The sequence below is a fragment of the Symphalangus syndactylus genome, chromosome 13 (assembly GCF_028878055.3).
Source record: "Symphalangus syndactylus isolate Jambi chromosome 13, NHGRI_mSymSyn1-v2.1_pri, whole genome shotgun sequence".
Taxonomy (NCBI): Eukaryota; Metazoa; Chordata; class Mammalia; order Primates; family Hylobatidae; genus Symphalangus; species Symphalangus syndactylus.
Window position 1 is genome coordinate 90,349,371 of NC_072435.2, and position 13,860 is coordinate 90,363,230.

The window sequence follows — 13,860 nt, forward strand, 5'->3', positions numbered from 1 at the left end:
GGGCTTTGTCACTTATTATCAGTGGTTATTAGGCAAATTTTATGAGCCTCAGTTTCTTTATCTATTAAAAGTGGATGACTATACCTACATCTTAGAGTTGCTGTGAAAATTAAATATCACATACATTCACCTAGTTCAGCATCAGCCATATAAGCGCATAATAAATATTAATTCCTTCTACCCCTTCCTTACTGCTCTTACCTGCCAATAGGGAACACTGAATTCATTCATTCCTATGATGGACTTTAAACCAATAAGTAAAAGGTAATCTGCATTTCATTTATAGGGTTTTCCTAGGTAAACATATAATCAACAAATATTGACTACTGGTACTTAAACATGACCTCATCTCTTTTTAAAAATACAGATTTCAATCAACATTTACTGCTTCATTTAGAGAAATCAATCTTAAGAATAGCTAACGAAACGTAAACTATAATCCAATAGAGGCAGGGGAATGTGCAGGCAGATGGAGGAGGAGACCTTGGGAAAAGTTTCGTAAGTCAAGCGCTGACAATACAGTTAGGCTATAATGATGGAGGTGGGCCTTAACAATCTCTCTCTCGCTCTCTCTCTCTCTCTCTCTGTCTCTCTGTATTTCTTGAAATGTTAAATGCCTATTCTCAGACTCAGAAATTCAACTTTATTTATTTATTTATTTATTTATTTATTTATTGGAGACGGAGTCTCGCTCTGTCGCCTAGGCTGGAGTGCAATGGTGCGGCCTCGGCTCACTGCCTGCAACCTCCCCTTCCTGGGTTCAAGTGATTCTCCTGCCTCAGCCTCCCAAGGAGCTGGGACCATAGGCATGGTGCCACCATGCCTGGCTAATTTTTGTATTTTTAGTAGAGATCAGGCCAGAAATTTATTTAAACACATGAATGTAGTTACAAGCAGGTTTACAGTAGCATCATTCCTAATAGCAAAAAGTCAAAAGCAATCTATGTGTCTATCGATAGTAACAGGTTTGAAGAAATAATGGTTCTTCCATACACTTGAATGTTGTGTTGCTATTTTTAAAAATGCTGTGCATCTTTTTTTAAAATAAACACAACTGGCAGGGCATGGTGGCTCACTTCTTAATCCCAGGACTCTGGGAGGCTGAGGCAGGGGGATCACTTGAGCTCAGGAGTTCGAGACCATCCTGGGCAACACAGTGAAACCTTGTCCCTACAAAAAATACAAAAATTAGCTGGGCATGGTGGCACACGCCTGTAGTTCCAGCTACTCTCGAGGCTGAGGTGAGAGGATCACTTGAGCATGGGAGGCAGAGGTTGCAGTGACCCGAGATCACACCACTGCATTCCAGGTGGGGCAACAGAGAGACCCTGTCTTGAAATAAAAGAATCTTAAATATACATACAGACTAAACTATTAAAAGAGCTGCAAAATTATAAGGGGAGGGAGCTTTCATACACCAAATATATATACATACATACATATATAGGTATACACACATATATAGCTATACACACACACACACACACACACACACACACACACGAAATGGGGGTCTCTATGTTGCTCAGGCTGGTCTTGAACTTCTGGCCTCAACTGATCCTCCCACCTTGGCCTCCCAAAGCATTGGGATTACAGGCATGAGCCACCATGCCAGGCCCTAATTTTTTTTTTTTTTTTTTGAGACGGAGTCTTGCTGTGTCGCCCAGGCTGGAGTGCAGTGGTGCAATCTCGGCTCACTGCAAGCTCCGCCTCCTGGGTTCACGCCATTCTCCTGCCTCAGCCTCTCCGAGTAGCTGGGACTACAGGCGCCCGCCACCACGCCCGGCTAATTTTTTGTATTTTTAGTAGAGAGGGGGTTTCACCGTGGTCTCGATCTCCTGACCTCATGATCCACCCGCCTTGGCCTCCCAAAGTGCTGGGATTACAAGCGTGAGCCACCGCGCCCGGCATTTTTTTTAATTAGCAAAAATAAGAATATTTCCAATGCAAGGGAGAACAGAAGAAAGGAGGCCGGCTGCAGTGGCTCACACCTGTAATCCCAGCACTTTGGGAGGCTGAGGCGGGTGGATCACGAGGTCAGGAGTTCAAGACCAGCCTGACCAACATGGAGAAACCTCATCTCTACTAAAAATACAAAAAATTAGATGGGCATGATGGCGCATGCCTGTAATCCCAGCTACTCAGGAGGCTGAGGCAGGAGAATCACTCGAACCTGGGAGGTGGAGGTTGCAGTGAGCCAAGATCGTGCCATGGCACTCCGGCCTGGGCAACAACAGAAAAACTCTGTCTCAAAAAAAAAAAAAAAATTAAAGAAAAGAAGAAAGAAAGGAAAGAATGTAATGTTATAGTTTGTAACAATACAGTGAGAAGTAGAAAGAATAATTACCCCAGCTTCTGCCATTAATTACTTGATTAAGTCTCTTTGGTTAAGACACTTCTTGGACCTCAGTTTCTTCATCTATAAAGCAATAGTTTTTAGACAATCTCTTAAAATCTATTCTAGGTCTAAAATTCTGTGATTTATGTGAGTATTAAAAATATCGTAACTAGGTGTGACAGTATGTGCCTGTAATTCCAGCTCTTCAGGAGGCTAAGGCGGGAGGATTGCTTGAGCTCAGGAGTTCAAGACCAGCCCAGGTAAAATAGTGAGACCTCATCTCACACACACACACACACACACACACGCACACACACACATAAATACAGAGTACATAAGATGTTTACTTCTTATAGACCAAGATGCATCCAAAGCAACCACATTCCTGAGAAATATTCCTAACTACTCAATGACTTACCTTCTTCATCTGTAAAATGGGGGCAGAGGAGCACAGAAGTGCCTATCTCAAGGAGATGTTGAAGATTAAAGTAGATAATGTATGTTTTTGTTTAGCACAGCACCTAGCACATGGTGATCACTCAATAAATGCTAGGCAATTATTTTTTCACATTATACATTGTTGCCCTGGATGAAGACTAATTGCTTTTTCCTCTTTGATACTTTTCATCTCAATCAAGAGAGTATTTTTTTATTATTATAAAAGTAACAAATGCACATGGGAGAAAATTCAACAATTCAAGAAGGTACAGGTTGGGTATCTCCAATTCCAAAAGCTCCAAAATCGGAAATTTTTTTGTGTGCTGGTATGACACTCAAAAGAAATGCTCATTAGAGCATTTCAGATTTCAGATTAGGGATGCTAAACTGGGATGTATAATGCAAATATTCCAAAATCCAAAAAAACCTAAAATCTGAAATACTTGTGGTTCCAAGCATTTTGGGTAAGGGATACTCAAACTGTAAAAATAATAATAGCAGTCACAGTGCTAATATTTATTGAGCACTTATTATGTGCCAAGCATTAGGCCAATGGTTCTTAACAGATGGAAATTTTGCCCCCAAGGGGACACTTGGCAATGTCTGGAGACATTTTTGGTTGTCTGTCAGTGCTGCTGCTGCTGGTCATTCTATGATGCACAGGACAGCCCCTCACAACAAAGAATTAGCTGTCTCAAAAAAAGAAAACTACGAACCAATATCCCTGATGAACACAGATGCAAAAATCCTCAACAAAATATTAGCTAACCGAATCCAACAGCATATCAAAAAGATAATAGTATATCATGATCAAGTGGGTTGAATACTAGGGATGCACGGATGGTTTAACATACCCAAGTCAATGTGATATATCACATAAATAGAATTAAAAATAAAAATCATATGATCATCTCACCAGATGCAGAAAAAGCATTCAATAAAATCCAGCATTCCTGTATGATAAAAACCCTCAACAAAATTGGCACAGAAGGAACATACCTCAAAGTAATAAAAGCCATATATGACAAACCCACAGCAAACATCATACCGAATGGGGAAAGGCTGAAAGCATTCTCCCTGAGACTGGAACGAGACAAGGATGCCCACATTCGCCACTTCTATTCAACATAGTACTGGAAGTCGTAGCCAGAGCAATTGGATAAGGGAAAGAAATAAAGTGCAACCAAATTTAAAAAGAGGAAGTCAAACTGTCGTTGTTTGTTGATGATAGGATCATATACCTAGAAAAACTTAAAGACTCATCCAAAAAGCTCCTAGACCTGATAAATAAATCCAGCAAAGTTTCAGGATACTAAATCAATGTATACAAATCAGTAGCACAGCTATACACCAACAACGACCATGCTGAGAAACAAATCAAGAACTCCATCCCTTTTACAACAGCTGCAAAAAATAAAATAAAATACTTAGGAATATACTTAACCATGGAAGTGAAAGATCTCTACAAGGAAAACTAAAAAACTCTGCTGAAAGAAATCATAGATGACACAAACAAATGGAAACATATCCCATGCTCATGGATGGGCATAATCAATATTGTGAAAACGACCATATGGCCCAAAGCAATCTACAGATTCAATATAATTCCCATCAAAATACCATCATCATTCTTCACAGAACTAGAAAAAACAATTCTAAAATTCATATGGGACCAAAAATGAGCCCACAGAGCCAAAGCAATAGTAAGCAAAAAGAACAAATCTGGAGACATCACATTACCCAACTTCAAATTATACTACGAGGCTACAGTTACCAAAACACTATGCTACTGGTATAAAAATAGGTAGGTAGACCAATGGAACAGAATAGAGAACCCAGAAATAAAGCCAAATACTCACAGCCAACTGATCTTCAACAAAGCAAACAAAAACATACAGTGGGGAAAGGACACCCTATTCAACAAATGGTGTTGGAAAAACTAGCAAGCCACATGAAGAAGAATGGAAGTGGATCTTCATCCCTCGCCTTATACAAAAATCAACTCAAGATGGATCAAAGAGTTAAATCTAAGACCTGAAAACATAAAAATTCTAGAACATCACATCAGAAAGTCTCTTCCAGACATTGGCTTAGGCAAGAAGTCATAACTAAGAACCCAAATGTAACAAAAACAAAAATAAATAAATGGTACCTAATTAAACTAAAAAGCTTCTGTTCAGCAAAAGAAATAATCAGCAGAGTAAACAGACAACCCACAAAGCGGGAGAAAATATTTGCAAACTATGCATTAGACAAAGGACTAATATCCAGAATCTACAAGGAACTCACACAAAGCAGTAAGAAAAAAACAATCCCATCAAAACGTTGGCAAAGGACATGAATAGACAATTCTCAAAAGAAGATATACGAACAGTCAACAAACCTATGAAAAAAATGCTCAACATCACTAATTATCAGGAAAATGCAAATTAAAACCACAATGAGATAGCACCTTACTCCTGCAAGAATGGCCATATTCAAAAAATAATAGATGGTAGTGTGGATGTGGTGAAAAGGGAACACTTTTACACTGCTGTGGGAATGTGAACTAGTACAACCACTATGGAAAACAGTAAGGAGATTCCTTAAAGAACTGAAGGCAGAACTACCATTCGATCCAGCAATCCCACTACTGGGTATCTACCCAAAGAAAAAGAAGTCATTACATGAAAAAGACACATGCATACACATGTTTATAGCAGCACAATTTGCAATTGGAAAAATAAGGAACCAACCTAAATGCCCATCAATGAATGAGTGGATAAAGAAAATGTGGTATATATACACCATGGAATACTACTCAGCCATAAAATAGAAAGCAATAATGGCCTTTGCAGCAACTTGGATGGAGCTGGAGGCCATTATTCTAAGTGAAGTAACTCAGGAATGGAAAACCAAATATCATATGTTCTCACTTATAAGTGGGAACTAAGCTATGAGGATGCCAAGGTATAAGAATGATATAAAGGACTTTGGGGACTCAAGGGGATAAAAGACTACATACTGGATACAGTGTAACACTGCTCGGGTGACAGATATACCAAAATCTCAGAACTCACTACTAAAAAACTCATCCATGTAACCAAAAACCACCTGTACTCCAAAAACTACTGAAATAAAAAACCAAAAAATGAATAGAATTATCTGCCCCATAGTGTTAACACTGCTGAGGCTGAGAAACCCTACATCATGATAAGTTCCTCCCATTCACTTTTCATCTTTTAATACAGCTTTATGAGGCACATATTATTATTATTCTACTTTACAGATGAGAAAACTGAGGGGTAGGGAAGTTAATTAAGTTAACCAGGTCACAAAGTTATAAAGTGGAGGGGCAGAATTTTGAATCTCTATCATCTGATTCTATGAATTTATTGAGTTTCCTTCCAGAATTTAACATGCACACAAAAAGCCTGTATTTTTTCCTTTTAAGGATACCAAACATTGTTCTGCAACTGGAATTTTTTTATATTACACACATCTTTGACATCTCTCTATATTAAATTTATAGGTTTATATCATTCTTAACAACAACGTATTCCAAAACATGTATACATATGTAACAAACCTGCACGTTGTGCACATGTACCCTGTAACTTAAAATAAAAAGAAAAAAACAAAGTATTCTAAAAAATGTTTAATTCATCAGTATCCAACTTACGCACACTAATGTTGCTTTTAAAATTTACTAGCACGGTGGCTCATGCCCGTGATCCCAGCACTTTGGGAGGCTGAGAAAGGAGGATGGCTTAAGCCCAGGAGTTCAAGACCAGCCTGGGGAACAAAGTGAGACCCCATCTCTTTAAAAAAAAATTAAAAAATTAACCAGGTGTGGTGGTGCATGACTGTGGTCCCAGCTACATAGGAGGCTGAGGCAGGAGGAAGGCTAGAACCCAGGAGGTCATGGCTGCAGGGAGTCAAGATCACACCACTGCCTCCAGCCTAGGCGACAGTTAGTCCTTGTCTCAAAATAACAACAACAAAAACAAACAAAAATGCTGTGGCCAGGCACAGTGACTCACACCTGTAATTCCAGCACTTTGGGAGGCTGAGGTGGGAGGATCACCTGAGCCGAGGAATTCAAGACCAGCCTAAGAAACATAGCAAGACCTCGTTTCTCCAAAAAATAATTTTTTTAAACAATTAGCCAGGCATAGTGACACATGCCTGTAATCCCAGGTACTTGGGTGGCTGAGGTAGGAGGACAGCTTGAGCCCAGAAAGTTGAGGCTGTAGTGAGCCATGATCGAGTCACTGCACTCTATCCTGGATGACAGAGCGAGACCCTGTCTCAATATTAAATAAATAAATAAATTTTTAAAACATAATAAAACAATGCTGTGATGCGTGTTTGGTTTGCAAGAATATTTGTAGAATTAATTCTTTTTTGAGATAGAGTCTCGCTCTGTCGCCAGACTGGAGTAGAGTGGCGGGATCTGGGCTCACTGCAACTTTCGACTCCCTGGTTCAAGTGATTCTCCTGCTTCAGCCTCTCAAGTAGCTGGGATTACAGGCACACGCCACCACATCCAGCTAATTTTTGTATTTTTAGTAGCGACTGGGTTTCATCATGTTGGGCAGGATGCTCTCGATCTCCTGACCTCGTGATCTGCCCGCATCGGCCTCCCAAAGTGCTGGGATTACAGGCGTGAGCCACTGCGCCCAGCCTAATTAATTGTTAAAAGTGGAAGTGCTGAGACAAAGGATATGTGCAATGTAAATTTTTACAAATGTTACCAAATTATCCCTCCAAAAAGACTGCATTAACCTATATATTTCTATGGTTTTGCCCACATTGGGATTTATCAGCTTGAAAAATACTCAAGGCTGGACGCAGTGGCTCAGGCCTGTTATCCCAGCACTTTGGGGGGCCAAGGCGGGTGGATCACGACGTCAGGAGTTCAAGACCAGCCTGGCCAATATGGTGAAACCCCATCTCTACTAAAAAATACAAAAATTAGCCGGCCATGGTGGTGCCCGCCTGTGGTCCCAGCTACTCAGGGAGGCTGAGGCAGGAGAATCGCTGGAACCCAGGAGGCGGGGGTTGCAGTGAGCCGAGATAGCGCTACTGCACTCCAGCCTGGCCAACAGAGCGAGACTCCATCTCAAAAAAGAAAAAAAAGAAAGAAGAAGAAAAACACTTCAAAATTTGATAGGTGAAAAATATGTAACACTGTTTTTAAAGTTGCATTTCTGTTGTTACAAGTGAGAATGAGCATTTTTCCATACCTTCATTGGCTACTTTTCTTTTATCTGTAAATTATCTTTTTTCATTTTCTATTGAGTTTTTCATCCTTCTCCAGGTGTTTTGTAAAAGCTCCTTGCATAACATGGAAAACAGACTCAAATCAAATCCCAATCCCAATCCAAGTATTCATACTAAAAAATACTGCACTCACCAAAAAATTGCTTGTTGTCTTCATAGTATTTGTTTCCATATTTGTCTTCCCCCACTAATGTACCAACCCTCGCATCATTTGTCCTGTGAATACCCGAAAGAAAACAGACATTTTAGAATGATTCTTAGTTCAAAACATAAATGGAAATAAAGCCAGAGTAACAACTTTCAGACACAAGGGCTGCTGCATCAACTAGCAAAATGAAGTGCTAGGGATGGGAAAAGATGAATTGACAACTGATGTGCCCAAATTTTACACTAAAAATATACATGTAGTCTCTTCAGATTACAGGACTACTTGTATCTACTATCCATCAGCCAGGAGGCACTGAAATTAGCAAAACCTTCAGTAAATCAAAAAGTCAAAGTATTTCATCTTCTTACAATGATACGAAGGTCTCCAGGCTCTTTCATTCCACTCTGGGTCTCCATTTAGGTTTCCGCGAAACTATGCTGCTCGTGGGATCAGTGAATGTCAGGAAGAGAAGGGACCATTATTATTACCTTCAATGCCTTACAGAAAGGGAACTGTACGGCAGTGCAGGGAAAAAAACTTTACCAAGGTCACTGAGTTAATGTCTTGTAATGCTCATTACTCTCCAGGGCGTGGGAAAGGAGGGGAGCCCAGATGCCCCTGCCTCCGTGTCACAGCTCTGACTCTACAGATAGCTTCGGTCTTGTCTTGGGGATATATGGGACAGAGACCAGCCTGGGGGTGGCAAGGCAGAGATTGGGGCGCTTGTCCTTGACAAGAGCTGTGGATTCTCCAAGGTGACCCGAGCCTGGGCCCCCTTCCAAGAAATCAGCCAGCGAAAGTCCAGCCCCAGAGGCCAAGAGCGTGGCTCTGGCCGCCTACCTGAAAAAAACCCGTAGATAGCCTCGGAGACCGCCGTGGCCGGTGATCTGCTGCAGCCCGCGTTTCAGGACCTGCACTAACTCCATCTTGCCCCGCAGGCCCCGCCTCCCGGGTGCGCCAAGCAAAACCCACCGGGTGGAAGCTGCCACTCAGCCGCAGGAAGCCCACGCCCATAAGGTTCCCAAGCGAACGCCAGACGTGGTAGCTCTGCGCGGTCATGTTCTGGCTTCCCAAGTAGGCAGAATTGGTTTCCCCCGGAAGCAAAGGTACCTTAAAATTTAGAGTTTTCAGAGGTTAAATCTAGAAGGCGGGCATATGCTGGAAAGTTCACCTAGACGAGGCTTTCTCACACTGGGCTTCCTCCTTTGGGAATTTCAGTTTCCTCATCTAAAAATAATTGGCTCTGGTGGGCGCGGTGGCTCACTCCTGTAATCCCAGCACTTTGGGAGGCCGGGTTGGGAGAATCGCTTGAGCCCAGGAGTTCGAGACCAGCCTCGCCAACGCAGTGAGAACTCTGTCTCTCCAAAAAAAAAAAAAAAAAAAAAAAATTAAAAATTAGCTGGATGTGGTGGCACGTGCCCGTAGTCCCAGCTACTCGGTAGGCTGAGGCTTAGATGGGAGCATCACTTGAGCCTAAATAGTTTCAATATTACTTTATTTGTTAACCACAATTCTTCTACAAAGAGAAATCTCCCTTCAACTATTTGGCTCCTGAGATACAAATTAATATAGGAAAGCCAGTATAGGTGCTTGATTCTCTTACCTTTTTTTTTTTTAAATTTTAGAGACAGGCTCTTACTCTGTCACCCAGGCTGAAATACAGTGGTGTGATCATAGCTCACTGCAGCCTCAAACTCCTGTGCTCAAGCAGTCCTCCCATTTAAGTATGTGCCACCACCCCTGGCTAATGTTTTTTTTTTTTTTTTTTTTGGAGATGGGCATCTTGCTATGTTGCCCAGGTTGGTCTTGAACTCTGGCCTCAAGTGATCCTCCTGCCTCAGCCTCTCAAAGTGCTGGGATTACAGGTGTAAGCCACCACACCCAGTCAATTCTTTCCCTTATGTATGTTTTCAAAATAACAATTTAGTTCCCTAGCTTTTTGTTTTTTTTTTTTTGGTAGTGGTGGTTAAAAACACAAAATATAAAATTTACCATTTTAACCATTTTTAAGTGTACAGTAGTGTTAACCACATGAACATTGTTGCGCAACAGATCTCTAGAACTTATTCTTCTTGCAAAACAGAAACTTTATATCCGTGGGACAACTTTTTCCTCTTTCTCCATCTCCTGCCAACCACCATTCTACTTCTAAGAGTTTAACTACTTTAGATACTTCATATAAGTAGAATCATGAGGTGTTTGTCTTTTAGGACCTGGCTTATTTCACTTAGCATGATATCCACAAGGCTCATCCATATTGTAGTATATGACAGGCTTTTTTTCTTTTTATAAATGTTGAATAATATTCCACTGTATGTATATGCCACCCAGTTATCTGTCCATAAACATTTCTGCTGATTCCGCCTCTTGGCTATTGTGAATAATACTGCAGTGAACACGGGTGTGCAGATATCTCTAAGATCCTGTTTTCAGTTCTTTTGGATATATACCCAGAAGTGGATTGCTAGATCATATGGAAGTTTTATTTTTTATTTTTATAGGAATCCCCATACTGTTTTCCATGGTGGCAGCACCATTTTACATTACTAACAGCAATGCACAAAGGTTCCAATTTCTCCACCTACTCACCAACACTACATATTTTCTGTGTCTGTTTGTATGTTTGTTTGTTTGTTCTGAGACGGAGTCTAACTCTGTTGCCCAGGCTGGAGTGCAGCGGTGTGATCTCGGCTCACTGCAACCTCCCCTTCCCAAGTTCAAGTGATTCTCCTGCCTCAGCCTCCCGAGTAGCTGGGATTACAGGCACCCACCACCACCCCCGGCTAATTTTTGTATTTTTAGTAGAGACGAGGTTTCACCATGTTGGCCAAGCTGGTCTCGAACTCCTGACCTCAGGTGATCCACCTGCCTTGGCCTCCCAAAGTGCTGGGATTACAGGCGTGAACCACCACGCCCAGCCTGTGTTAATTTGTTTTTTACAGTGGCCATCCTAATGGATGATGAGGTGATACCTCATTGTGGTTTTGATTTGCATTTACCTGATTACTGATGTTAACCATGTTTTCATATGCTTGTTGGCCATCTGTATATCTTCTTTGGAGAAATGTTTATTCAAGTCCTTTGCCCATTTTTGAATTGGGTTTTTTTGTTGTTGTTGTTGAGTTGTAGGCATTCTTTATGTATCATGGATATTTTCTCCCATTCCCTAGGTCATCTTTTCATTCTGTTGATTGTGTCCTTTGCTATGCAGAAGTTCATAGGTTTGATGTAGCCCCAATTGTCTATTTTTACTTTGTCTGTGCTTTTGGTATCATATCTGAGAAATCACTGCTAAATCCAATGTCATGAAGCTTCCCTGCTGTTTTCTTCTAGGAGTTTTATAGTTTCAGGTCTTACATTTAGGTCTTTAGTCCATTTTGAGTTAATTTTGGTATATGGTGTAGGGTAAAGGTTGAACGTCATTCTTTTGCTTGCGGATATCCGGTTTTCCCAACACTATTCTCTCCCCACTATGTAGCTTTGGTACCCTTGTCAAAGATCACTTGACCAGATACTTGAGAGTTTAAATCTAGGTTCTCTATTCTGTTTCATTGGTCTATATGTCTGTTCTTATGCCAATACCACTCTGTTTTGATTACTGCATCTTTGCACAATGTTTTGAAGTCAGGAAGTGGGTTCTCTATTCTACTCCGTCGGTCTATATGTCTGTTCTTATGCCAATACCACTCTGTTTTGATTACTGCATCTTTGTACAATGTTTGAAGTCTGGAAGTGGAAGGCCTCTAGCTTTATTTTTCTTAAGATTGTTTTGTCTATTCAGGGTCTTTTGAGATTCTGTATGAATTTTAGGACTTTTAAAAATCTGCAAAGGGCCAGGCACGGTAGCTCATGCTTGTAATCCCAGCACTTTGGGAGGCCAAGGTGGGCGGATCATGAGGTCAGGAGATCGAGACCACGGTGAAACCCTGTCTCTACTAAAAATACAAAAAAATTAGCCAGGCGTGGTGGTGGGCGCCTGTAGTCCCAGCTACTCAGAGAGGCTGAGGCAGGAGAATGGCGTGAACCCGGGAGACGGAGCTTGCAGTGAGCCGAGATTGCGCCACTGCACTCCAGCCTGGGCGACACAGCAAGACTCCGTCTCAAAAAAAAAAAAAATCTGCAAAGAAAAATGGCACTGGGATTTTGACAGGTATTGCAATGAATCTGTAAACTTACTTTGGGTAGTATGGGATTTTGATTTTAACAATATTAAGTCTTCCAATCCACAAACACGAATGTCTTTCCATTTATTTGCATCTAATTTCTTTCAGCACTGTTTTGTAGTTTTCAGTATATGTCTTTTGCCTATTTGATTAAGTTATTCCTAAATATTTTATTCTTTTTGATGCTATTTTAAATGTGATTGTTTTCTTAATTTCCTTTTTGAGTTGTTCATTGTTAGTGTTTAGAAGGCAACTGATTTTTGTGTGTTGATTTTGTACCTTGCAACTTTGTTGAATTTATTTATTAGTTCTAACCATTTTTTGATGGAATCCTTAGGGTTTTCCACATATAAGACCATATCATTTGTTAATGGAGATAATTTTACTTCTTTTCCTTTTTTTTTTTAGGGCAAGGTTTCCCCCTTGTCACTCAAGCTGGGGCTCAAGTGATCCCCCTGCCTTAGCCTCATACACAGCTGGGACTACAAGCATGCAATATCATGCCTGGCTAATTTTTAAAAAGTTTTTTGTAGAGATAGGGTCTTGCTGTGTTGCCCAGACTAATCTTGAAATTCTGGCTTCAAGCAAGCAATCTTCCTTTCTCAGCCTCCCAAAGTGATGAGATTACAGAATGAGCCACTGTGCCTGGCCCTTCTTTTCCAATTTTCAGCTTTTATTTATTTATTTTTTGCCTAAGTGCTCTGGCAAGGGATTTTAGTAATATCTTGAATAGAAGTAGCAAGAATGTACATACTTGCCTTGTTCCTGATCTTAGAAGAAAAGCTTTCAGTTTTTCACTATTGAATATGATGTTAGCTGTGGGCCTTTCAAACATGGCCTTTATTAGGCTGAGATAATTTCCTTTCATTCGTAGTTTGTTGAGTGTTTTCGCCAAGTGCTTTTTCTGTATCAATTGAGATGATAATATGGTTTCTGTTCTTCATTCTGTTAATGTGCCTCTCAACTTAAAATGGCATTACATTCTGACATAACCATTGTAAATAAAAAATGCACCGAGGCCAGGTGTGGGGTGGCTCACACTTGTAATCCCAGCACTTTGGGAGGCTGAGTCAGGCAGATTGCTTTGAGCTTAGAAGTTCAAGACCAGCCTGGGCAACATAGTGAAACCCCATCTCTACAAAAAATTAAAAAAAAAATGGCTGGGCATGGTAGCATGCACCTGTGAGGCTGAGGCTGGAGAATTGCTTGAACCTGGGAAGCAAAGGTTGTAGTGAGCCAACATCATGCCACTGCATTCCAGCCTGGGTGACAGAGTAAGACCCTGTCTCAAAAGCAAAACAAAACAAAAAACCAAAAAAAAAATGCATTGTAAACACCAATAAACCCATCATAAAACAAAAAAATTGTAAGTCAAGTCATGATCAGTTGCAAACCATTTGTAGTACATTACACTGATTGATAGTTGTATGTTGAACCATCCTTGCATTCCAGGAATAAGTCAAGTCCCACTTGGCCATGGTGTATAATCCTTTTTTTTTTTTTTTTTG

At 40.7% G+C, this 13,860-nt stretch overlaps 1 protein-coding gene across 2 annotated transcripts in view; it reads right to left on the reverse strand.

The window, feature by feature from the left end:
• The window catches only part of NDUFA12 (NADH:ubiquinone oxidoreductase subunit A12), a 42,132-nt gene extending 32,938 nt beyond the window's left edge, over nucleotides 1–9,194 (reverse strand). Inside the window, exons 1-2 of one of the 2 annotated variants that reach the window (XM_055238408.2) lie at nucleotides 9,030–9,194; nucleotides 8,175–8,257 (exon numbers count right to left, since the gene is read on the reverse strand). In XM_055238408.2, the coding sequence (XP_055094383.1) occupies nucleotides 8,175–8,257; nucleotides 9,030–9,115 (169 nt within the window). In that variant the 5' untranslated portion in view covers nucleotides 9,116–9,194. The remainder of the gene's footprint in view (nucleotides 1–8,174; nucleotides 8,258–9,029) is intronic. The other variant, XM_055238409.2, reaches the window with a different exon arrangement.
• Between the last annotated feature and the right edge of the window lie 4,666 nt (nucleotides 9,195–13,860).